General features: G+C 36.4%; 1 protein-coding gene across 6 annotated transcripts in view; it reads right to left on the bottom strand.

Moving 5' to 3' along the window:
* The window catches only part of MCTP1 (multiple C2 and transmembrane domain containing 1), a 296,095-nt gene that overhangs the window by 138,492 nt on the left and 132,469 nt on the right, over positions 1 to 25,134 (bottom strand). For 5 of the 6 annotated variants that reach the window (XM_068927903.1, XM_068927902.1, XM_068927900.1 and 2 more), the window contains exons 3-6: positions 21,628 to 21,770; positions 18,831 to 18,910; positions 18,178 to 18,286; positions 10,836 to 10,874 (exon numbers count right to left, since the gene is read on the bottom strand). In XM_068927903.1, coding sequence (XP_068784004.1) covers positions 10,836 to 10,874; positions 18,178 to 18,286; positions 18,831 to 18,910; positions 21,628 to 21,770 — 371 coding nt within the window. The remainder of the gene's footprint in view (positions 1 to 10,835; positions 10,875 to 18,177; positions 18,287 to 18,830; positions 18,911 to 21,627; positions 21,771 to 25,134) is intronic. The other variant, XM_068927901.1, reaches the window with a different exon arrangement.

Below are 25,134 nucleotides of genomic sequence, written 5' to 3'. Positions count from 1 at the left end.
GCTTAATAATAATTCCTGGAATTATTGGAAAATCTGGAAATGGCTATACTGTAAACCACAACTGTAAAACAAACAAGGTCAAGAACTCAGGTCATAACTAAATTATTAACATGGATTATTCACAATCATACACTTATATGCAGGTATGGAGACTCTCATCTGCCATATTCTAAACTGCAAAAATAATGCAGCTGACATGCTGTGAAGCATTCTCTCTTTTTTCTGAAAGGAAATGAAAATTAGACTTTTGAAAAGGAATCTTTCATGTCAAAGGATGTTCATAACTGCTTTTGAGAGAAAAACTCCCATCTTTTCATATCCGTAAGATCTTACTGTCTGATCTAACGCTTCTACTATAAACAGCATGTAAAAATAATAATTTCTTATCTGATAAACCTAGCTTTTATTTGTGTTCCATCTATTCTGTTTACACATGCGGTAGCAGGAGCGCTAGAGATACAAATAGCAGGAAAAACTACTGACACAGCAATGGAATTGTTATCCCATATTAGATACCATTAGTATAGTTAGAATACAATTGCAGAGCCAAAAAAATGATCTTACAGCATGGCTAATATTCTGTATATGGTCACACATCACTGGGTAGCACGTCTCTAAACCAGCTAGGCTTAGCCAGAACCTAGGTGTCGTTCCTAGTCCTGGGAATTTGTTGCACACTCCTAAAATCGGACCTCTTCAGTGGTGCTCTCCTTGGGACACAGCGCAGCGATGGTTTGCTGCCTTTAAGGAAGACATCATCTCAGACTGAGGCTTCTGCACAGCGTATGTGCACTGCATTCAAGCTGTGAACTCGGCTTCTGTTTTAACCGCTTTGAGGGACAAGACTGCAGGAACATCTTCTTAATGAACATCTCACTTTACTGTTACTTTCTTCAAAAGAACAGAACTCTTAATAAGTAATTTTGAAAATCCTGTAAGAATCTAAGTACATCTTTAGGTATCTAAGTGACCTTTGAAAATCCAGCCCAAAATGATTTAGAGAAACCTCAAGATCTGTCCTCTCCAAATCTACCTCACCCTTTCAATGATGAACCTTCGTGCTGTGCAAAGTTCCACCTCTCTCACTTGCGTGTCCTTGTGCCCATATGGTGATGCGAACAGACTTTGCTCTTACTGCTTCTCCCTCTTGTCACACGCACCACTAGGACACCCTGCTATGTGCCCTCGAACAGAAAATCTGTTGTTCAAGAATAATTCAGCACTTAAGAGATGAAAGAAGCTAATGGCCACATACTGCTTCTCGGGTATAACTTTCCATTCACCTTTCTAGATTACTAAGCTCTCTGAAATTAAATGTAACAACCTGTCCTTGCATGATTTACTGCCTAACACAAAAGGGATTTCCTAGTTTGAGGAAGACACTTTCCCTTCTGTCATGAATGCGTCTGTACAATTCTCTGAAAACAGTGAGTACATACGGGTGCTATTGAAGACAGAATTTGAAGTGTGCCTAACACAAACTTATCTTAAAGAGTTCTAAAAAATGAAATAAGTAACGCATATAATATATGTAATATTATAAACAATAAATAAAAACCCCACAAAGTGGGAGTTTTTTTGCTGGGAATCTTTAAATACTAATGAAGAGAATAAAATGAGAATACTCCTCTCCATTGTGAATGGTTCAGCACATGTACAAATAACAAAAGAACGATTCAAAACCAGCGTTGTAAAAGACTGCTGCAAATTCAGGTAAGAAGTTAGAATTCTTCTCCCCAAATTGCTAGGACGCTTGCATGGCTTGGACAAAATCTTTAAAATAAAGTTTGAGAACGTCAGTAGACACAGCTGCTACTTTCATGTACCTTGCCTACTTGGGGGAAAAGTCAAGGGACTGTCAGGTGCACGGAACTGCATTCACAATCCTTTTCCTCCATTAGAAACTATGCAAAGAATAACACCTCGCAGAAGTCATCCACATGTGGACATCAAGCTACAAAATGGCCTTCAATGGGATCATAAGATTCTTTTAAAGATTTGCTTCATTGTGACTGAACAAGTTTCATAAATGAACGAGTACTGACAATTACTACAATAAAAAATGTTTATCTTAATTTCTCACCAATAACAATTTACAATTTTAGGATCTATGAAATGCAGCATCATATTAATACTTAATTCTAGGGGAAAACTAACTTAACACATGCAGAAGCTGAGAAATTTAGTCTTCAATGTGTCATTCATGTTAAGTCTGGTTTAGGATATTTTCTATAAAAACCTGATATTGTTGCTGTTGTACCAATCTTATGATAACACTGTAATATTTGTAACACGAGCTGATATTTTTGTAACATTTCCTGCATTTTTATGGTTTGCAAAGTCCAACAAATGTGCACTCTACGTAAGTGCTGGGAAAGCTAAAACTGCACTGACTGGAGGCAGCTCAGAGGCAATATGATGAAGGTGTGGACTCAACCAAGAGGAGTTAAAGCACTCCCCATGCCTTGTATTTTCTGGAAAAGGACAGAAACATTTACACAAGGCAAAGATGCGCTGGCAAGAGCTGTCAGAGAGGTGCTGTGTCAGTACATTCCTAACCTTCACCCTTCTTTCCTCCTAGTAATTCCTCTGGAAATTATAGCTGCTCCATGTGGGAGTAAACTGATCTCCTGATGACCCTGCTATTGCCTGGGATAACCATCAGTGTCACCACTGTCCTAACACAGAAATGAACGTGACACAAGGTAGCACAGTGGCTACCACAAGTTGATGGCATCTCCCTGTGTTTCCACGATCAGGAGCATGAACACAGGAAAAATTCACACTGAAATCCTACTCAGCCGTTTTGATTGTTACCCATATCGGCTGTTATCTTTCACACCCAAGTAATGCAAATCTAAGCCTCACCAAATATTTGCATAATTTTTATAACCAGATGTCTAACAGCCACTATTTGCATGGGTATCTGTTCTGACATTTTTTACTTCTATTCCATTATTTAGTAGATTTCCTTCAAGCACTATTTACTGCTGATAAATTGACATCTAGAACCTTACGGCCTACACAGGGCAAGCACCTTCTCAATCATAAAATATTTTTCTTAAAAACATAAAGCAAATAATCCCATCTTCTATTCTGAGTCTCTACACAGCTTTGATTGAAATACTCCGATTTGACTGCAGAGTCCTTCAATTAAGAAACAGCATACAACTCTATGCTTCTGTTCATCTCCATCATCCTTAAACCATGATTTGCTATTTTCAATTTCTTCTCTGCTCAAGAGGCATCTCATTCCAGTGGAAAAGCATTTTTCAATTTTAAAATAATAAAAATGCTTCATAAAGGTTTTTATATTAAGAAAAGACAAATCAGTGATCACAAACTAAATATTTTGAGCTAGGCACAAAAGTATCAAGTAATTAGGCTATAGCTTTGGGCATTGTGCAACTGGGACAGGCTTGTTTTTAGAAAAGCATCTAAAATAAATTTTAAAAATAAGCAGCAATGAGAAGCTGAAAGCATATCACAATTTACAGAACATTTTTGTTTAAAATGTAATTTTTCTCTTAAAAGTGTATGTAAAATGTCTTCTAAAGCCAAATTGAAGTCTTAACAGTAATCTAAATGCAAATTAAAAATTACTGTAATTCACTTGCTTTAGGCAGCAAATATACTCTTTTATCATCAATTGTAATTAATTGAAAGTAGCTTCTCAGTTATGACTTCCACATGATAAAATGTTTTTACTCTTAGTTTATATATAACCTATTGCAACTCAGACTCCTTCTCTTCATTTCTGGGAAGAATAGATCCAATTGATCAGTCTCATGTTCATCACATATTAATAATCTAAATTAAGATTATTACTTTAGTGTATTCTTGTATTTAGAATCCTAAACTTATCCTTGGTGTTACAAGACAAAAGAGAAGGTATGAGAGAAGAGAAGGTGACACCTTTTCTTCACATTTTCCTCCAGAATTTACCAGAATACTATGGCTTGATAAGAAATAGCTGATAATTGTTATATGTCTTTTTCCCCTTCACTGTGTTTGGCTAAAGATGCCAAATTATTTGATTCTCTGCTTGTTCTTGAATTAAAGCACTCATAAGGTTTTACTGATGGGTTCTTCAGGTGCCATGAGTACAGCAAGTTTAACTATGCCCTCCAGACTCAGGATCTAATCCTGAGTGAATTCAGTTCAATGGCAATTCTGTTCCAGCTGTGAAAAAGACAAAAGTAGACCCTTATTCAGCTGAAAATAATTTTCAGTTAAATGAACAGTATTTCTGACAGAGCTCTCTTTCAGCATGCTTTGACTGAACGGTTCTGTCTTCATTAAAATTCCTTCCCTCAGCTAATTATCCTTACATAGGAAAAGAGAGTAAAAGCTAAACTTATTTCTTGGCATACATATTGTAAATAAAGGTACTGAGTATATCAATTAGATATTCGTAAGAGTAGGATTTACTGAAATGAGCTATTTATACGAGATAGCACCTCGTTTGCCCTTCAGTCGAGCTGGTCAAAAATTTCCCAGTTAAACAGCTTCCCATTAGGAAAAGCTGTTCGGAGAAAATCCAAATGCTATGTAAGAACATGCCAATTTCATCAGCACTTTTAACAGAAACAAGGAATTCAAACAACCTGGTTGGCTCTTCTTCCTGGCTTTTGGCTACCTGTCCTCCTTTTCAGTATCTATAGGCTCACTAACTCATCGGTGCACTGCTTAGTGAACACAGGAGCTGTAAGGGTTCCCAGGTTCTTCACTGCAGCCCCCACCTCCACACTGGCAGCTAGGGAAGACAACGGTTGCCTACGACGTAAGATGATCATATGCCAAAGCTGCATCCCCTCTAAGTCTGGAAAACTAAAACTAATACTGAGACACTGACATTGGTCGCTCCCATGGTCCTGCCTTGTAAGTTAAATAAGCAGAAAGGGAGGGATGTTGACAACTGAACAAACCAACCTTAACTTCTAAATGTGTTCCTACCTGAAAACTCAGAATGAGAAGAGACAGGCGCTGCGCTCTCCTCTCAATTACTGAGCTAAACATGGATATTTTATAAGCATGGATATTCTGCTTATTTATGTAATACACTATATATACGCTATATAAAATCTACAGAATTTCTTGGCAGATATCATACCTTGGTACACTCATCTTAGACTCATCTTGTACTTTGTTGTCCTAGTGACTTCATCTAACCTGTTAATTTCTCCCATCTTCTCACTATTCATTCTGACTTATTTCAGTTTACAGTAAAACTTCACTCCAAACACTATTGCTTTGTTTCCTCTTACACACTACCAGTTCATTAATGGTTGAATATTTCAAAATTTTCCTCCAAATTAAAAGAAGTATGATTGCTTCATTCTCACTCTAAAACGTGTATATAAATTGTGCCCAAATCACTGTGATAAAACATATCCCCCCGTGCCTAGGGAAGAGACTAGCTTAATTTGCATCACGGGAGATATTGTTAGACATGAGAGGAAAAAACAGCTTTCTAATGGAAATGGTAGCTAAGCACTGGAATCGACTCTCTAGGGAGGTTGTAGAATATCCATCACTGCAGATTTTTAAGGACAGATTAGACAAACACCTGTCAACTATAGTTTAGCTATCCTGCTTGAGGGTAGGAAGACAACTTTCCAGGGTGTTAGTCCTATTTTTCACACCTATCCTACACACACATAGATTTTTTTAATATCCAAGACACTTGAAATTCTGGGAAATGAGGTTCAGTCTGTTCACCAACACTTTGCCTTGCCATTGGCCCTGTCCTCTTACAAAGTTCTCTGTTTCACATTTTATTCCTTCCATCTCTCACATTCAGCACAGGGAGGATAAAACTTCCAAAGCAAGTTATACCCACCTTATCCTGCATGTACTGGTAAACAGCACTATCTAAAGCCACTATCCCATTACCCTTTTCTGAAGGCACATAGCAAACTGTAAGCACATAGCAAACTGTATAGCAACAGAGAGAAGAGGTGATAAAATATTTACTGTCTCCATATTCCTCTCAAAAAAGTCTGCCTGCTTTGAATAAAATGCAATGGTCTTTGAAAGAGAAAATCTCAAAGGAAAGGCTTCTGCTTAAATTAAAACAAACAATAATCGTCAAATGCTGATAAAATTACTTGATAGCTCTACAAAAAAAATAAACAAACTGCATACATCTAGAAAGTATAACATTTTACTCTTCTAGAGGGAGTACTGTCTGCAAAGTCCAACTTACTAGTAGCAGTTAACAAACCATAAAATACTTCATTTCACAACAAAAAGAAACATTTTTGTTTCTTACATGCAGGCTCCTCCCTATCTCCCTCCATACTATGATGAAATAAATGAAAATTTGATTTCAGCAGGAAAACACATTTGCTCTGATATATAAATCAGTACTGAAGTATAATTACCGTTTCAATGACCACAAGTCTATATTTATCCTTTCGATCTCAACATCGCTTAAATTATACGAGTGCTAGAAGTGGTAAGATTTTATCCTCAAGAAAAAAAAAAAGTTGTTGGCAATAAAGGCAAGACAAAAAATAAGTAAAGAAATTGCATCCTCAGAAGCTAAGAGAATAAGAATGAACAGGAAGTATTTAATTAAAGAGAATATATTCATTTTGTACAAGGGAAAAATACTGCATTTAAAGTCTCTTTCCTCTGTAATCAACTTTAGGATTAATAATGGTAAAGACAATGTTAAGGTTTTGGGGGGTTTTTGTTTTTTTAAAAGACAGCAGTGCACTGAATATAGCAGACAAATGACAAGGAGAAAGACTAATATGTGTATTTCTTACTCAATGTTATGCTGTCAACATTTTAATAGGCTCTCTTCTCATATCCTTTCATCACCTATTGATTAAGTCTCTGCGCTGTGGAGAAATAGTAAATAAGGAGCCAGAATTGATTTTTTTTCTGAATGTTTTCATCAGGAAACATTAAGAGGGCATTAACATTTTTCCTTCAAGAGTAAAAAGGAGAAAACAGCTCTTCCCAGCTCATCTATGCTGGCTCATGCTAGAAGTAGTAATGTCTTATTTCTCAAACAACTTGTAATTTGAGGATTCTCTAGTGGAAATCACTTCACGAAGTAGCACTATCCACTGCGCTGTCATAGGCAGCGTTGATCATGAGTAACAAATTACCCTTCTGGCAAGCGTGGGCATTTCGGTGCTCCTGCTCTATCTAAACCATAACGTAACTGTGTTTGACCAAATTAGATCTGGTGTCTAGAAAATTTAGAAAGCAAGGCAGGATGAAGGAGTTTTTTTTTCCCCCCTCTCAACCCAAATTACAAGAGCAATCAGGAAAAGTTGCAAAGAATTGCCAGGAACAAAATGAAAAAAATATGAGAAAACAGTACGAATTCTTCATGAGTGGGAGAAGCAAGTAAAGTGGATGGGCAAGGAAAGAAACTTTATTCTAATAGCAAGTTTATGAAGAGCAGAGACAAAAGGCTGCTTCTTTAACAGAATAATTAATGTACAAGTGAAAAACTTGCCCTAAGGAAAAACCGTGTGGTGGAAGAAAGCAGAATAGGTCAGATTCCATACATGGAGTGGAAAGCGTATTCGCACAAGTGAAAGTTTTTCTAACAGCTGTATACCAAAAAAGAAAAATGAAAGAAAAAATCCTCTATTTGCCTTAACTAATTTGACTATTCAGATCCTGTGTGTCCTTTCTTTTGTCTGTAGCACTTGTCTGCTAACCCACAGATTACTAAGGTATTGATCTCTAATCCATAGGAACAGAGGTATGGATACATGGAAATTATTGGGCAAACCCTCAGTTCACAGATATGTCCCTAAAACGTTAAAGAACCTATTTTCCTTTTGTCTTGAGGTGTAACAAAGTTTACTACAGAACCAGAGCTAATCATTCTTGCAACTACTAGAAATGAAGCTCCTTCCTCTACCAGACTACTCAGGAAAAGTCACATCTGGGAAGCTGTAATCACTGGTCAGCAGCGTGACTCAGCCCCACATCAAGATTGTGGCAGATGAAAGCAAACAGTCAATTGGTGCAGCACAGTCAGTTCATTGCCGAACTGAATGCAATTTGTACCTTCTCAGCAAAGATGACATCGTTTGGTTTTTTTTGTCTGTTGCTACCGTTATTGCTTTTCATAGCTCATTGGGAACTTCCTTTTGCTGAAGGAGGTTGATTTTCTTTTTCATAGGACAAGGACATAAACTTCTGACTTCTAAATCGTTTGAATTTCATTTTCGCTAGATTCTGTGGAAGATAAGTTGTCCCTCTGACTGAGATAGTGTGAGTGATCAGGGGAGCGTGCTCCCCTGAAGCAATATTTCATGAGACCTTAATTTTATCTTTAGGGTGCACACAGGGAGCAGAATTTGGAACAGAGATTCAGAATTTGGCCAAAGTAATTTTTCATATGTACATGGATACTGTGATATAGAAGTTTAGTTTCCATTCATTTTACAACGATTACTCAAGCTAGATGGAACAAGCAAGTAATGCCACTGATGTCATACTGCTCTGCATAATCACATCTTAACTGTAGGCTATATACGCTACAGAAAATCTAGATTTAAAGTATATGAGAGTTTTAAAAAACATCTTGCATCAGCTTAAGCTGTAAACGCCTATTAACAGAAATGGCATTGTAAAGACTTCAGAGAGTTAAAAGAATACATTCAGGAAATGTTGTAACTATATCTACAAATAATGACTAAAAAAATTAATATTCAGTTTTCTCAGCTTTCAGAAATGTAAGACATACTTCCTCAAGAAAAAGGATCTCATATAGGCTTTCTCCATTATTTAATACAATAAAGTACCTGTTTCTAGATGCTTCTTAAATCTGTGAATGATGTCTCATTTAATATTGATCATCCTGTACCCTTAAGGGTACAGCAATTTTTTGAGGGAATTCTTTGTAAATAAAGATTTTTCCTTTGTTTTAATGACAGCCATTCAAAGATTTGCAATTCTAGAAGAGTCCCACAGGAGAAGGGAACAGATTACAGCAAAGGTGACTTCCATTATAAAACAATGCAGTTTATCCCACAGTTCTGTAGTTTAACTGAGAGATATCATCAAGGACTTCTGTTGATACATATACCTACACTTAATATATATACAGCATTATATAGGCATTACATGTTCAGGTAAGGTTACGACTTTAGCTTAGATGAACGGAGAAATGCCATATTTAATTTCAGACTTTCCTCTGTTTCTAAAATCTTTTGATATGCCTCTGTGTGAATGGCTACTACTGAATGAACTGTTATCAAACAAACGCAACAACAACAACAAAAACATATATAAGTAACTCAGTTGAACAGTTCTGAAGAGTTCCCAACCATCATGTAGTACCAGCCATTCAGGATCATCAAGGCTGACAACTGTGTCAATTACAAATGAAGTACGGGAAAATTCTTCACAAACTAACTTTACAACTGTCACGTTCAGCGTATCAGAAGTTAACTTATCATTTGCAGGATGTAAAACAGCTGCACACTTCACCAGTCCCACAACTCCTCAGAAGTTTGAGCATCTTACAAATTTCAGGAAAAGTTGCATGAACGATACGAGCACCAACTTATTGTATGTTATCACTTCTCCAAATATCTTCTTATAGATTTCAAAAAGGACATGGAGATTAAGTACTGACATGTATCACAAAAGCCACCTCTGTGAAAACCCCATGTAGAACCCAAGAATTATTAATCTTGTCTCTCTTTAAAAAAAAAAAAAAGTTATAAAATATTATGCAAACTTTTGTTAGTGAGCCAAATGTTTATTCCTGACCTTCCATTTAAATAGCACAGAATCACAGAACAGTTGAGGTTGGAAAGGACCTCTGGAGATCATCTAGTCCAACCCCCCCTGCTCAAGCAGGGTCAGCTAGATTACATTGCACAGGATCGCGTCCAGGCAGGTTTTGACCATCTCCAGCGAAGGAGACTCCACAATGTCTACGGGCAACCTGTTCCAAATATGTACATCTGTATATTAAAAAAGTGAATCACTTGTTTTATAAACTAAAATCACCCTATATAGATTGAGAAAAATCAAGTACTTTTATTATGCAATAATACTTCAAAAAATTGATCTACCAATCCAGCCCAAGTCTTTGAGATAACTGAACGCTATTTTTACTTACACAAATAATAAGGAGGCTCAAAATCCAAAAGCAGCTTGGCAGCATTAGGTAAGACTGGCCAGAAAATATTTGCATTATCTTCCCAGAAACACATATAGGGAAAAGGTAAGAATGAACTGTATTCTACCACAGTCAAATCCCAGGGGGAAAGAAACACACGCTGCTCTACAGCAAAATACTGAATGTGCCTCAAGATGCATCTCAAGAGGTGTCCAAAGCAGAGGCTGGGCTGGGTTCCTTAGGCACTCTACTCTTGGAAAGCCTGGCTCCTATTCCTCAGGATGTGCATGTCCCATGATCAGGGAAATGTATCCTTGAGAACCAGTCTGAAAACCTTCACACACACAAAAATTCTAATCAGTGACAGCAATAAGTAATAGGAGAGCAAGAGTTACCATTTGTCAATAATTCCTTATGTTAACATCAGGAGTTAAGGAGTAGGCTTAAAAGAAAATGTTCATATATATGACAGATAAAGGTCTTTGAAAAAGAGTTAGAATACCTTGCTGGATGACTCCCAGATAGGCTAAAATGCTATAACAAAATTCAGAGATTTAAAGATTACATTAAAAGTTCACCTCAACTGTCACACAAAACAATTTTATTAAAACACAATTTGAAAGAGAATAAACCCTGCGCCACAAGTTTCCAGTTCTAGAAAACATTTGGTAAAACATCATAGGTTCTTCTAAAAAATGCCAGAAGACCACATGCTAAAAGTTACCTTACTTGATCTTTTCCAACTCTTCCTCATTAGCATAGTCTGAAAATAAAATAGAGCATTTTAATTACCTTTTACTCTGAAATACAGAAAAGGAGGCCAAGTGTCTTCCAATGGGACAATCCACGTTTAACCACCACTACAACTGAAGCAGCAACACATACACTGCAATCACAACTGCACAAGACTGAAATCAAACTAGACAACTAGAAGCACAGTTCACACCCAGGCATACTTTCTGGGTAGTATGTAGTATTTCTGGAGGCAATGCAGTAATGAATGTGAAAATGTATTAAAAAAAAAAAAAGTGGGGTAAGCAACAAAAAACATCAATCTGCCACTACTGACAGTGACTTACATGTTGACTGATACTTCCAATAATTGTTCTTTAATCTACTCTAATTCTTCAGAACACTCTACTGTTTACTTCAGCATGTGTAGCCACAAAGATTAATCCTGCATAGGGATTATTGGATAACATACACCTACCACAAAATCTTTATGGCTACCAGTGCTATATAGGTCCACAGTAATGAAAATAGTTCTGTTTTTTTGACAATTATACACACGGGCTACAACAAAACTCATACCTTCAGTTCTATTTCTAGAATGTTTGCGAGCTCTAGTTCTCACTCACGAAAAATGGTTCTAGAGCCAAGTATTATTAAATAATTAGATTTATTCAGAACTCTAAGTAAACATTCAAGACTAGATAACGGTATCATATCTATTGGATGACTGAGGAAGAGGAAGGCTGCTATTATATCATATGACCTGGGTGTTACTAACTAGGGCAACAGCCCTTTTCACTGGTGTCTCTCCCTACAAAACGCCTTGATGGTTATCCTTCTAGTGTAGTGATTTACAGTAAGAGACAAGCTAGTATATTTACAAAATTGTCAGCAATCGCCAATTGCTGAACATACTAAACGATGTTGCTCGCATGCAGCTTTGTACTGCTGCTGACACTGTGCAATCCTGTTCTTGCTCTTGGAGCGAGTGGACTGAAGCGCTCTACTGTAGTTCTGCTCGAGTCAGGTTGCTCCCATTCTAAGCCCAGTTAATGAAACGTTTATGTTGCAATTTTAATTCTGCTTCTTCACTGCTAACACCATCACCAAACCCCACCTCGGTCATAAACACCGGTGTTGGATACGTGGGCAGGGAACAGGAAGCCCTCCAATGTCTGCCAGCTTGGGCTGACCACTGGCCACCAGGTCCATTTGAACTACTCTTTCTCTAGGACAACATCTGGAAGAGGCACATCAGCACTGAATCTGGTGCTCCCCAACACTGACACTATGCCTAGTGTCCGCATTTATTTCAAACACTCTTCATTTGGTCTGGATAAATATCCATTGCCTACATGTTATTGTCTTTTGATAAAATACTTAAGTCTCAATTTTCATAGTGTTTTGTTCAACATTTTGACAATTTCAGTTACATATCATCTGAGAATAGAAAAAAATTAGTGCAACGCATAAGGTGTTGTAGACTGCTGGTAATGTATTATATCATACTTTTTTATTACTGACATATTTCTCTTTCTAGCTGTCAGCTTATGAAGTTGTTATACTTCTCTTGACTCTTAAGAACAAAACACACAAAAAACTACACCCAAAACACAGTAGCCTATTACCTAAATAATCTATGAAAACTTAGCACTGCTAGAGATAATGCTTTGTGATGCTGGCACATAAAGTGTCCGCAGACACGGATTGTTAATCATTAAATAAAACAGATATACCAGTCAAGATGAACACAGACAATTTATCTTTGAACATAACTGTTGTTTAGAGCAGTGCTGTGCAAATGCAGAGATTACTTTGTACAATTTCACAACATTTAGCAGCCTGTGCTTACCCTGAGCAAGAATAAATCAAAGGACATTCACTTCTGCTGCAACTTCTTTATCTCATAAAAGTAAGCACAATTTTTTTTCATTAGATTACCACAAAAATACTTTTGTTTTTTTATAAATTCTAAAGTATATAGAAATTTCCCCTCTAAGCACAGCTTGTTGGGAGGAAAAAATTTTTAAGCTGCTCTGAATAGCTAAAGCCTAAAGACCCAAGTTCTGTCACAAGTCAGTGATAAATATAACATTGCAACTTTGGTAAACGTACAAAGATATTAAACGCTTTCAAAAGTTGGAGAAAGCCATTTGACTCATTTTTAATAGGTAAAATAAAAGAGGCATATAAAAATTAAGCAGCCTTGGGTAAGCAGCAGTCCTTGGACAAGAACTCAAGAGTTCCTATGCTCTATCCCAGGACCTGTGTCACTATACCATAATGCTTCCCTTTCTTGTAGATGCTTCATCCTACACACCTACAAGTCAGAGCAAAAAAATTCAGCTTAACTGTAATTTGAATCAGGCTGTAAGTGAGAAGGAGAATTTAACCCCAAATCTGAATCAACTACGTACCTAGTATTTCAGCTTTGAGCAGTTAAGTTTGTGTAGTAGCTATGGAAACATATGACTGTACTGTTGAATGTATTATCACCAACTGCAGCAGAGTAAGCCGAAGCAATCATAATCATCCTTAGAAGCCAAAAAGTAAATGAATAGCGTAAAACAGACTACGATGAATGACCTGCATAGAACTATTTCATATGGAAACATTCCATGCCCTGAGTCCAACTCTGTCATTCTTTTCTTCTGTGATATTACCATCCTTTTGGCAGATAAAAAAAATTTAATTGCATTATAAGATTTAAGACAGCAAGCAAATTGGCAGCATATTAATGTTGTTAATATTTTTACATGAAGCAAACAAATACTAAGCACCATTTAGGATAAATGATTTAAGGCAGGAAAAAATTAATCCCATGAATTTTATTCTCACTGAATAGCAACATCCAAGTAACATTCATATGTTTCATTTGTTCCCTTTTCTGTGCTTCTCAAGCAGTTGGCAGCTGTAGAACAGTAATTCCCAGTCTCTGCTGGCCACAAGGCAACTGTTCCAATCAAGTAACTAGCTATCTAATTTCCATAGCCAAGAGTTGCCTCTAAGACGTAGTTGGGAAACCACTGTTCTAGAGAATACATGGGAGACATGCAGCTCAAATGAACTCACAGTTACTTTGTAAGTTCTCCAGTGATGAAATCTGTGCACTGAATTCTGCTAGGAAAAGAGCCAGAAAAACTTACATGCACTACGGCACCAACAATTACAACACTGAACACAGATCTGCAGACATGACACACACATTTTTAATTGGCATGCATGCAACCACAAATGACACCTTTGCATGCATAATACGACATATGTCTTCAAAAATAAGGATTAATAGAATGCAATCTGAATTGAAAAAAAACAAAATAAAAATTGAACAAGCTTCATTTGAGCAGGCCTAAGAAAAATTTTAAATCATTAATAATTCAGCTTTTTTCTAATTATACTCTTTTTAAAGAGTAATTAATGTAAAATAATACATAGAGTACATCATACACACCTTACTTTTAGAAGCAGAGTTAAAATAGAACATTTTTTGTAGTTCTCACAGGTTTTACATGTTTTTACATAGGCATATATTCACATACTTTTTTTTTTTTTTTTTTTTTAAAAAAAGTCTTCTTTGTTTGGTTGTCTAAGCTACCTGTGCTCACAAAGCAAAATCATTAAAACTGCTATACTAATGTAAAAGGACAAATATTAACACCACAAAGCAAATGAAAATAAATTATTGGAACTAGTGCTACTGCAAATTACTTGTGCCAGGCTGGATTTATAGAGCATAACTCAGGAAAAACATCATAGATCATTGTACTGAATACTAAACGTGTTCTCATTTCTGTAGTTGCATAAGAATAATTCATTTATGATTTCTGAATCCAATTTTATTAAACAAAGGTCAAAAATTAGCATGAATCAGGTTGTCTTCATTTCAGTAAAACTCCAAAGAATAAGAATTCTATTCATGTACATGGCTCAAACACGCAATTATATTACAAGATTATTAGCTGTAAAATGTACACGTATATGCCTTTAGAATAGGCATTAGGCCACAAAAGGCAAAGTTATTTGGAAACAAGTGTAATCTGTTTTTATCTTAAGGAAATGGGGCCTTTTAGCAATAAATTATAAGGAAGAACATCGCACCAGTCAGCATACTGGAAATCTGCATCTCAGCACAACTTCTATTGAAAAGATAAGGCACTGCTTATTTTTTAAAGTATTTGTAATAGTACCACATTTAATGGTCTCGTCTCTCTCTCTCTCACAGCCAGGAAACAGTATACAACAAGCTCCCCCAATTTTCTACCATTTCATTCCAAACTTCCAACCAGAATATCTTATCCTCCCGCACAGGGGCTAACAACCTGAGCATTTCTCACACAGTGTAACAGGATGCATTCCCCTGTAACACACAGCTACATCATTTTGACATACCAACAATATGGATTGCTACAAGACGTGCCCTTTATCTACACGTTAATCCTGAATGTGCAAACTCCAAAAAACTCCCAACCTCTCCAATTCAGGTAGCTAAAGATCTTGTTGGGAAGTTCGATCTGCATCACAAACTTACCAAACAGCCAGTTTCGTTCATGAATGGCTGAGATTTGGATAATCAGTACAGACCTGCCCATTATATAGGATCAAATGCAATGCTACTTTTAGGCTACAGGCATGTGGGAAAGCTAATATTTCTCTGTTGAAGCTATTCCCCCCCCACCCCATGGTCTAAAGGGGCATTCTCAATTTAAGTACATGAAATTTAAGTTCTTTAAGTACAGTAATGAATTTCTGAATTCAGCTTGATTTAATTTTACCACTTTACACGACTTATATAACAATACGTACAAGCAGGTTAGAGTTATCCTCTGAGTTAAAACTCATTCAGAAGAAAATATGTCTGCAAAAGATAGCTGACACAGGAATACCAAACTAACAGGATTTAAGAATATTTGTTAGTATTCAGGAAAAAATGCTTGTCATCTGGACCAACGTTTTCTGTGTCTTGTGTGCAACAACTATTAAAGCATATTTAGAAGGGCTCGCAATTTTTTATATCTATGCCAAAATATATTTCAACTGATATTATTTAAATTATTGCCTATATACAGATAGCTGAGTAGAAAGGAAGCAGTAATCATTCAAATAGCACATTACATGGTTTGGGAACGTAGGAGTTATTTTAATTACTATTTTATATGGTCCACATTTGCATAGCAGTAAATCCAGGCAAAACTTAGCCTTAATCCTCTAATACAACATTTGAAAATTTATTAATCTCAACCCACATTCAATTTAATCAGTCATCCTCATTATTACAAGACCTTTTAAAAACAACAGATGATGACAATTTAATTGGAGTGATATATCTTGTACTATGTCTACTCCCTAGAGAGTAAATAAACCTAATAAATAAATAAGTAAATTCATGTGAAAATTGAATAAAAAGTATAACCCTTTGAATTATTAAACCTATAACATATTCTTATACACCAATTTAGTATGAATTTTATAGGTCATCTTCCCTTCACTGTGATACAAATTCTTTAATCCTACCAGAATCCTTGTTAGGAACGTTCTGAGATGCATAATTTGGGAAGACTGATTTCCAGTAAGAAATATAAAACTTCAGATTAAGAATCAGGTACTGAATCTTGAACATTTAAGTCCAATATAAGAGCAGTTTAAATGACAAAAAAGAAGTTCATCACTATAGGTAAAGTAAATAGATTAGCTTATTAAATAGAAAACCAATAACAATGGTTTTCTATTACCAATACCAATAACCAATACCTTAAAACCCATTATTCCTCCTGTCAGGATAACAGGCAACTGGGTACGCAAAAGGTTGCTATCCAGCAACTCTGTACACTCCCACTACTTCTCAGATTCAGTTACTGATCCACTGAACAAACACCCCTATGAAAAAGACACGTTACTGCAGTGTCAGAGTTTCATTTTTTCAACCGTGATTTTCTTCAGCTCTCTTGGCGTAATAGATTATATTCTTCCTTCATACTGAACAGCACAGTATCTGTCCTATCTGTATGATGGAAAAAGGAAACAAACCTACTTCTACTGCCCACATTAATGGCTTCCTGTATAAAAGCATAATGTTCCTCTGCCTCATGACCTTGGATTATGAGCGGATAATGCCAAAGTAGCTGGAATAACAAGGCTATTACCAGCTGACTCAGAAAGGCGGGTTTTATCCAAATACACACACAAAAAATGTAATCAAGTATGTTTTCCAGTTTAAGTGATGAACACTTTTGTGGTGCAAAACAAAAAAAACCACAAGTCTTCCAGGATATCATCATCGTTTCCCATTCTTTTTGGAATGTTCCAAAGAAAAGTAATAGGCAATTTAGAATTCCAACCCTGGGTCATGTCAAATAACAAATATCTAATTCCGATAATTGACTTATTAGTCTATTTAATTAGAGTTAGGAGAAAAGCAGCAAAAGAGCAATACAACAATCCACCAGTCTTCCTCATGTTGGGTATTCAACAGGCTGATGCATCATACTAATGTTCCATATCATACATAAACATACATACAAAACCCATATAGCTGACCACGTTCATATCAACAGAACAGAGACTGAATTTGAATGGAGCATTTCATCAGGTTAATACTTTTTTCTTGACTTATATTCCAAAGGAATTCATGTTATTTTACAATCTCTGAACAAGAGTCCACTGTATTTCTGCCATGAACATGCCAATACTAGTCAAGTCAAAAGCCAACAGACAAAAACTAGTAAAATACATCCAACTAAATACAGAACTCGTCACAACTAACAGGATCAATAAAACTGGAAGCTATTTTCAGTAACATCTAAGCAACTAAGACAACTAAGATTGATGAAGGAATTGTAATAAACAGAAAAATGTGAAATTTTGTAATTGGAATCTGTTCATGAAATTGCAAAATATCAAATAATACTTCACCACTAAATGCCAAGAAGCAGAACTGCTATTTTTTTCAAGCTTGTTTCTTTTCAGTATAGAATAGGATTCAAACTTTCATATCTGGAGACAGCAGCACTAGGTCCAAAATTCCTTGCCAGTAATAAAACTGGTTTATTGATGTTCTTCCATATTAATCACCAGCATTCACCTGCAACTAACTTCACTTTAAACTGCTGAATATTTATGTTCCATCTAGATCCCTCACTGTTATCACACAGAGGATCCAATTTGAAGCAGATTAAGCATGCTGTACTGTACCAGAAACACTGCTTAGCATTGTCTTAAGAGCTAGAAAAAAATCAAAGTTGTTTCAGGATATATGTTCTACTCTTGTAGTGCTTTAAATCATTCAATCACAGAAGTACCAGAAGAGTGAAAACACTTAGGAAAACATTTAAACTTACTGCTTCACGCTGTTCTTCTCTAGGAGCCAACAGAACTGATAACAATATGCTTCCCAGATCATGGTCAGGGTAGTGAGGATCCTTCAGACTCAAGATAACATCTGTTTGCCTAGGAGACAAAAACATACGCATGCGTTTTGATTCTATAATGAAATTTCTGAATCATGAGAATTAATGGAGTAAGCATTTACAGGAAGCTACTTGAAAATAATTTCATGAGTTTAGCCTATGTCTGCTTTTAAGAATTACAGTCTAAATATTCATAAATAAAGAGTAAATACTGTTACTCCATGTTTAGTACCTATACACACTGAAGTAATTCAATTTGAACTATAATATTAATTTCAAATGAAAGAGAAAAAATAAATTAAACAGTAGGTGGCAATGCTGTGAATGAAGACAACAGGAAACAAGTAAAGTGGTTATACAACCAACCTCACTGTAGGCACAGTAAAGGTTTTGCACAACCAGTTAATATGCTGTTAACATTCTTATTACACTACTTGCCTAAACTTAAGGGTTTTTCCTCTGCTAGATTTATGTGACAGAGGTTTATTTTTATTATTATGCATAATATTCTATTTGCAATTCCACAAATACGAAATTAGCAAATAACTACGAGGAATTACTCCACGGGCTTATTCGTGCCATACCTGTTTAATTCTAATGAAGCGAGATCCAAAAATGCTGAACCAATAAAGTCATCTTGAAGTCCAAAGTCATAATCAAAGACCTAAGATGCACAGGAGATGAAAGCATTTCCCAGCATTAGTGGTTTTTTTTTTTTTTTTTTTAAAACTTCATGTATGATTCTTGAAACTCCAGTTTCCCAGAGCTAAACTACATGTCCCACATGTTAAGTTAGGACTAAGTTTGAAATTGCTTTTTAAAGGGTCAGATGCGCAATATACAGACACAAGGGATATAGTGCTATTAGTTTATTTGATGTGAATGCCATAAATTTTATAACAACAACAAAAAAGCATTTTTATAAACACAGGCACTAAAAACAATAACCAAAAGGAAAACTAAAGCAAGAAGTGGAATCACAGATTTGTTACGCATCAGTTGATGCGCTTAAGAGTTTTACAGAAACAAGCCACAAGGGTGGGGTATAACTGTGAAAAGTTTGTAGGTTATGGTAGCGCTTGCATTAGTATTAGGAAGGATAAAATTGCATCAGTTTAGGATTTGCAGGTTTTATAAATTTCTAGGTTTTACAAATTTTATAATCTAAGATGAAAAATTAACTGATATATTCAGGGAGATATTGACATTTGTTATTCCTTTATGAGAAGCCTGACAGCTAACTTACTATCTAGATGAGAAAGCATCTGGACAAACCTGCAGAAATCCTGTGACTAGCACCTTGAACGGTACCAATAATTTGAGATGGATTACGCCTTCTCAAGCTAGAAGAATGAATTGATTCAGGGTAGCTTTTGGAGGGAAAGAAACAAACAAAAAAGGGGGAAGGCAACAAAGAAAAGTGGTGACATACAAAAAAAAAAATCAGAAAATGTAAATTATCAAAATCAAACTTTTTGGGCAAGTTAAACTTTACGGCAAATATTGTCATGAGAACTTCTGAGAACTGGAATATACTTTCAGCTCTAAACAACAGCGTAACACTCATGAACAGCTAGTAATGAGAACATTTAACCAAGATGTTGCAGCCCTAGGTTCAAGGTCTTTCATTTTGATACAAATATTTTAACTACTGTATTATGGAATCTCTTTTCCGGGAGGTTAAAATTGCTCATCTTATACAAGTATCTTAATACGCACTGGCTTAAGAGAGAATTAAACAGTAATTGCACAGCTCAGTGGTTACAGCGCTGCTGTGGGACACAAAGGATCGAATCCAAGTCTTTGAACATAAGCCCCTCATATGCAATCTACCTGAGTGCATAAGCTCATGTTTTTGATGTTTATTTTTCATTCTAATGTGGAAAGAAAACAAAGGATAAAATCTTAGCTTATGTTGCAAAATAGAGCTGTTTTCTCTACATAAAAGGTTATCAGGAAAACATCAAATGAACATTTGCAGCTGAGTTAGTAGAATTTGATCCTGTCTTAGAATACCTGACTGAGCTATGTTAATTTAAATATTCAGACTGTGTGTTTAGAGTATAATCACAAGAAGATACATATTACATTGATTGATATCGATTTCCTTGAAAGACCAAAAGATACATTCCTATTCCCTTGTGACCTTATTGGAGTTATTGGATATAAAGAAATCAAAACAGGCAGCTATGTTGTAACCATGCCGCCTCAAATCTGCTTCTCTCTTTTTCAGTCCTGGACACATGTTCATTCCTTCTGAGTTACTGAGAGCGAAAACTAACTTACTAAAAGTAATAAAGTGCCACCAAAAAAACTGTAATTAATTTTAACAGTTTCTGACAATGATGCACATTATCTGGGCAGAATACACGAAATTACTGGAGGAGACTGCCAATACAGAGACATACTCAAAGATTTTTTCAGTGGCACTGATCTATTAACAACTCTATAATTCTATAAGTATATTCTAGTTACATTTGTTGTCATCTATTTCAGATTCAGATTAATAACAACATGAAGTATTATATCATTTCAGATCAATTAAAAGGAATATATAGCTATGATCTAAGTTTCTAATAATTCTCAGAGAGCTATTGATCTACATATGTTCTAATTAGAAGCCTAAGACTGTAGGGTTTTTTTCCTATAAAAAATTCAATTGTGAAAAAGTTATCTATTTTGCTTAATAAAATTATGTACCATTTTTGGAAACACATCACCATAAGCTATTCGGGCCAGAAAGTGCTCTTCCATTCCAAGACTGTAAAACAATGACCTGGATCTTTTTCAAGTACAGGAACTTCTACACTCCATTCCAAGATAGAGAACTAAGAAATCTTAGGGCACGATTGCTAATTACTCTGGGCACTGCTGGTGTCTTGACCACACTGGCTGGTGTTTTGACTTAAATTAAAGCAACCTGTTATGTTTCTGAAAAAAAAAAAAACATGCATAAAGCATGGTGGTGTGGTGTACAAAGCACCACAAAGAAGAATCTTGATTAATTCTCAAGTTACTCTTAGCAAAGATTAGCTTTTAATGGGATAGATTATGCTTCATGCCAGACTTTGATCAGAATTATGCAATGATATTTCTATAAATAAAACTGATACCATCAACATGAATTGTGTTCTTTGTCCTAAGAACACAATAAAAATATAAAATTATGGCCTGAAAGAGAAAAGTGCCTGTACTTACATTATTTCTTTGGAAATTCCTACATCATCATTATACAGATGTACTTTAAATAATTTTCATCTTTAAGAATTCTTTAGTAACACAGTATTACACAATAACTTTTTTCAGTGTACAACATTACAAAATATAAAATCTTTCAGTAATTATTCTGATGAAATTTCACCTACAAACTAAGCATATCACCTTTATATATAAAGGGTCTCTTGGATGATCTATAAGAACAGAAGTTTTTTCTTCCCACACAGGGTTGAGGTTCTTGTGTATTGTTTTACTTCTAAATACTTCTTTTCCTCCAATTTTGAACTTGACGTATGGATCACTGGTTCCTGTTAGAGATAGATATCCAGATAGAGTTAATTACAGCCTTTTCACACATTAACAGAAGAGAGATTAAACAAAACAGAATGCAATTTTTCCAGTAGTCAAAAACAATAACAGAGGAGACAATTAAAATTTTTGTTTTATTGTCACATTTTATTTTACACAGTGTGACTAACTCAGGTAATTCAGTGTGTTAACACCACAGAGTGGGCGCTTACATCACTTACTGTTGTTTGGAATACAAAGCCAGTCATGGATGAAATGCAGGCTACACCAATGCAGTTTTCAGTCAACACAAATTTGTCTTTAATAGCACTAGGGTTTTATCTTAATGTAATCATAAAAATTAGATTATAAATTTAAAACAATTTCCATAATATCTAATGATATTACATCTTTGAAAAGGCTTAGGAAAATACTAAGAATGGTTCCACTGATATCACTAGCGCAACTCCCAATGACTTTATCGTTCCCCGGGACTCCCGCTTCAATGACGAAAGACTTCTTACAACACTATTGATGAGCAAATTCACTTGAGAGTCGCTCCACAAAGTTCACATACACCTCCTGCAGCACCCATAACTGCAGGAGAGGGCAGGAGGTAAGCTCCGTGATGCAAACGAGTAACAACTTACTATGACTAGAAAAGTAATCCCATTGAGAAACAGAGATTTTAAAATTGGCACGAGTAGAGAACGGATAGGAACATCTGAGTGTGAAAGCATCCGAAGGAACGACTGGCAGAAGGAGGACTGTAAGAATGGCATGTTTTGAGGGCGCACAGATTAGCAGGTCATCCAGGTGCACATCTACATCTGCTTCTTGAGAAACCCAGACCGGGAGACAAAGACAGTAAGTGAAAACCTGATGACACTCACAGAGGTGCAACACGATAGAGAGAGAAATCACTGCCAGCTCCTAAAAGACACAAATGGCATCTCCAGAACTAGCACACGGTCACCACATCCAAAGCAGCCCGTGGTTAAATCTAGTACGAGTCCCAGGGCCGGTGTTCCTTTCCCTCCCTGTCCTCACAAGGAGTCCTGGACAAACACATCTTGATGCCTCTGAGGACGTGGGTGGAAGAGTGGGAATGGAAGTGAATGAAATCAGTTTTGCTCTAAAATAAGAACACTTCCCCCTCCTGCAAGGTTTTGCATTGAGATTTGCTGTGCTATGGTTAGCGTGCTGTAACATTATTTCCTACAGTCTGACCTCAACTCAGGGCTGCATTGACCAGGGTTAACCCGTGGGAAGAGGGGTGACCACAGGGAAAGGGCAGCGAGAGGAAGAGGGAAAGCACCTCTGTGACGCGTGGCCAGCGGTCGGTCAGACTCTGGGAAACCAGTCACCAAACTCCACTCTGGTAAACGCTTACGCAAGAATACGCCAGCACTGCTACTGAAGGAAGCAATCGCCTGCTCCTCCTCGGTGAACGAGCGCCCATTTCGACCCTCTCCCTGACCCTCCCCTGTGACAGAACACATGTTTGGGGACACCAGCTGGTAAAACGGATTAGGGAACTGATGCAGCTGAGAAAGGCGGTTATTTTGCGGCTGGATGCATTGCTGTTGCAAGTTTATCATACAGTTAAAGAAACAACAGCTGTGGCAGCTACAGGCCTTGTTAAGCTGCTGCCTCAAAAGAAGGTGAAGAAGGACTACTGATCTTCTCCTGCGAATTTTTAAACACAAACATACAGTTGTGCCTTTAAAAGAAAAAAGTTAGATAGAAAATTCAAAGTAGTACCCTCCCTGAAATGCCAGTTGATAAGATTTCCCTTTATGCGAAGAAAATTCACTTGAATGAGAAGCACTGCAAGGAATTCATCCTTTTACTCCTGACAGCTAATTCGCCACAATAATTGTATTTGAGTTCAACTGATCCAAGCCTATTTTAAAATAAACACAATCCATCTAAGATGAATAAAACCATGTCTTCATGAGGAAGAGCTAACTTAGGAGACAGAAGTCCTTCCGACTTTTCACGCATTTGCCGGCTCCTTAGGACGATCTAGCCGTGTGCCTTTACGTCCCTTACAAAACGCAGAGGCACGGTGTAACTAACGTTCACTAGGACCACATCTCTCGGCACTCTTTCCTGCAGCCGCAAGATGGCACTGCTCTTTACCGAAAACTGTACGTCCGACCCAAAACTCCAGCTGTGGGAAACTGGGGTCTCACATTTCATAGGGCTACGGTCATTCTCTTTTATAATTCCTGGGCCAGGGTTGCAGTGGCAGTCAGACGTTTAGTCCAGCAACAGAAAAGAGTTGATTAACACGATCCTTAGTTCTTCTAGGAGACGCAGATTAACTTGTCTTTCAGCAATACCTTTTATTCTGCAACCTTCACAAATTTTAAAACTCTTTTGAAAGTTTGAGATCAACGTAAAACACTGTGTTGTGAAATATATAATATATAATGAATATTTTAAGATCAAGATGTCAAAAATTGAATACTAACTAAAGCTTAAGTGTCAAATATCATAGTAGAGTGGGTCAAATGTTAGGTCCACTTAAAATACACTGCCAAACCTCTTAATTTGGATCTCCATGCTGTAAGTGCTGGACTTTCAATCACTGAGAACCTTCATTTAAAATATGTATACTTTAAAGCTAAGAACTCATTAGACCCATTTAGTTAGAAACAATATGCTCTTCACAGGCCCTTTGCTATGAGGAATAGAGAAAGAGAGAGGAAGAAAAAAAAAGAAAGAAAGAAATTAGCCAATTAGCCATGCAATCCAGCACTAATACTCAGCAGACTCCATACAAATCTTAGGGGTGGTTTTTTTTAAAAACATTAAGCTCAGTGGCCAACCTAACATTTTCTTCCACATCTGTGACCCCACAGCTCAAGCCAAGAAGAATACACAAAGAAACAAAAGGCTTTTCCGGAGCAGATCTAGAACTTTCTGTCTGAGCAGCAGGGAAGGCAGGAGGAAGAGCAGCACAGAGATCAAAACTCACTCCAAAGAAGAGGCTTCTATTGAACAGCATCAAGCCACCTCCAGCACAGCTCTGGCTCACAGGGTCCAGTGATCTAATGATATAGATGTGTGTGTACATATATACACATACACACACACACTTGTATTTTTTTTAGTTTTAACCAATGTGAATAGTTCAATTTATATTATCTAATATTTTTGCTCTTTTAAAGGGAAAAGTAAGATCAGTTTAGTCATGGTCATGTAAGTGATTACAAGTTTATTACACAAAAAAAGAAAAATTCAAAGACTCTTCAAAATGAGCCTTAAATAACCTGATACCTAGTCATGGATTCCTGTTCTTAAAGTCTCAGACTTTTTATCAGGTTCCTTTTCACCAAATGATTCAAATGTTATCAATGGATTCAGATGATTCTG

Source organism: Struthio camelus, chromosome Z, assembly GCF_040807025.1.
Source record: "Struthio camelus isolate bStrCam1 chromosome Z, bStrCam1.hap1, whole genome shotgun sequence".
NCBI lineage: Eukaryota > Metazoa > Chordata > Aves > Struthioniformes > Struthionidae > Struthio > Struthio camelus.
The sequence above is the reverse complement of the archived record's forward strand: the minus strand, read 5'-3'. Positions and strand labels throughout refer to the sequence as shown.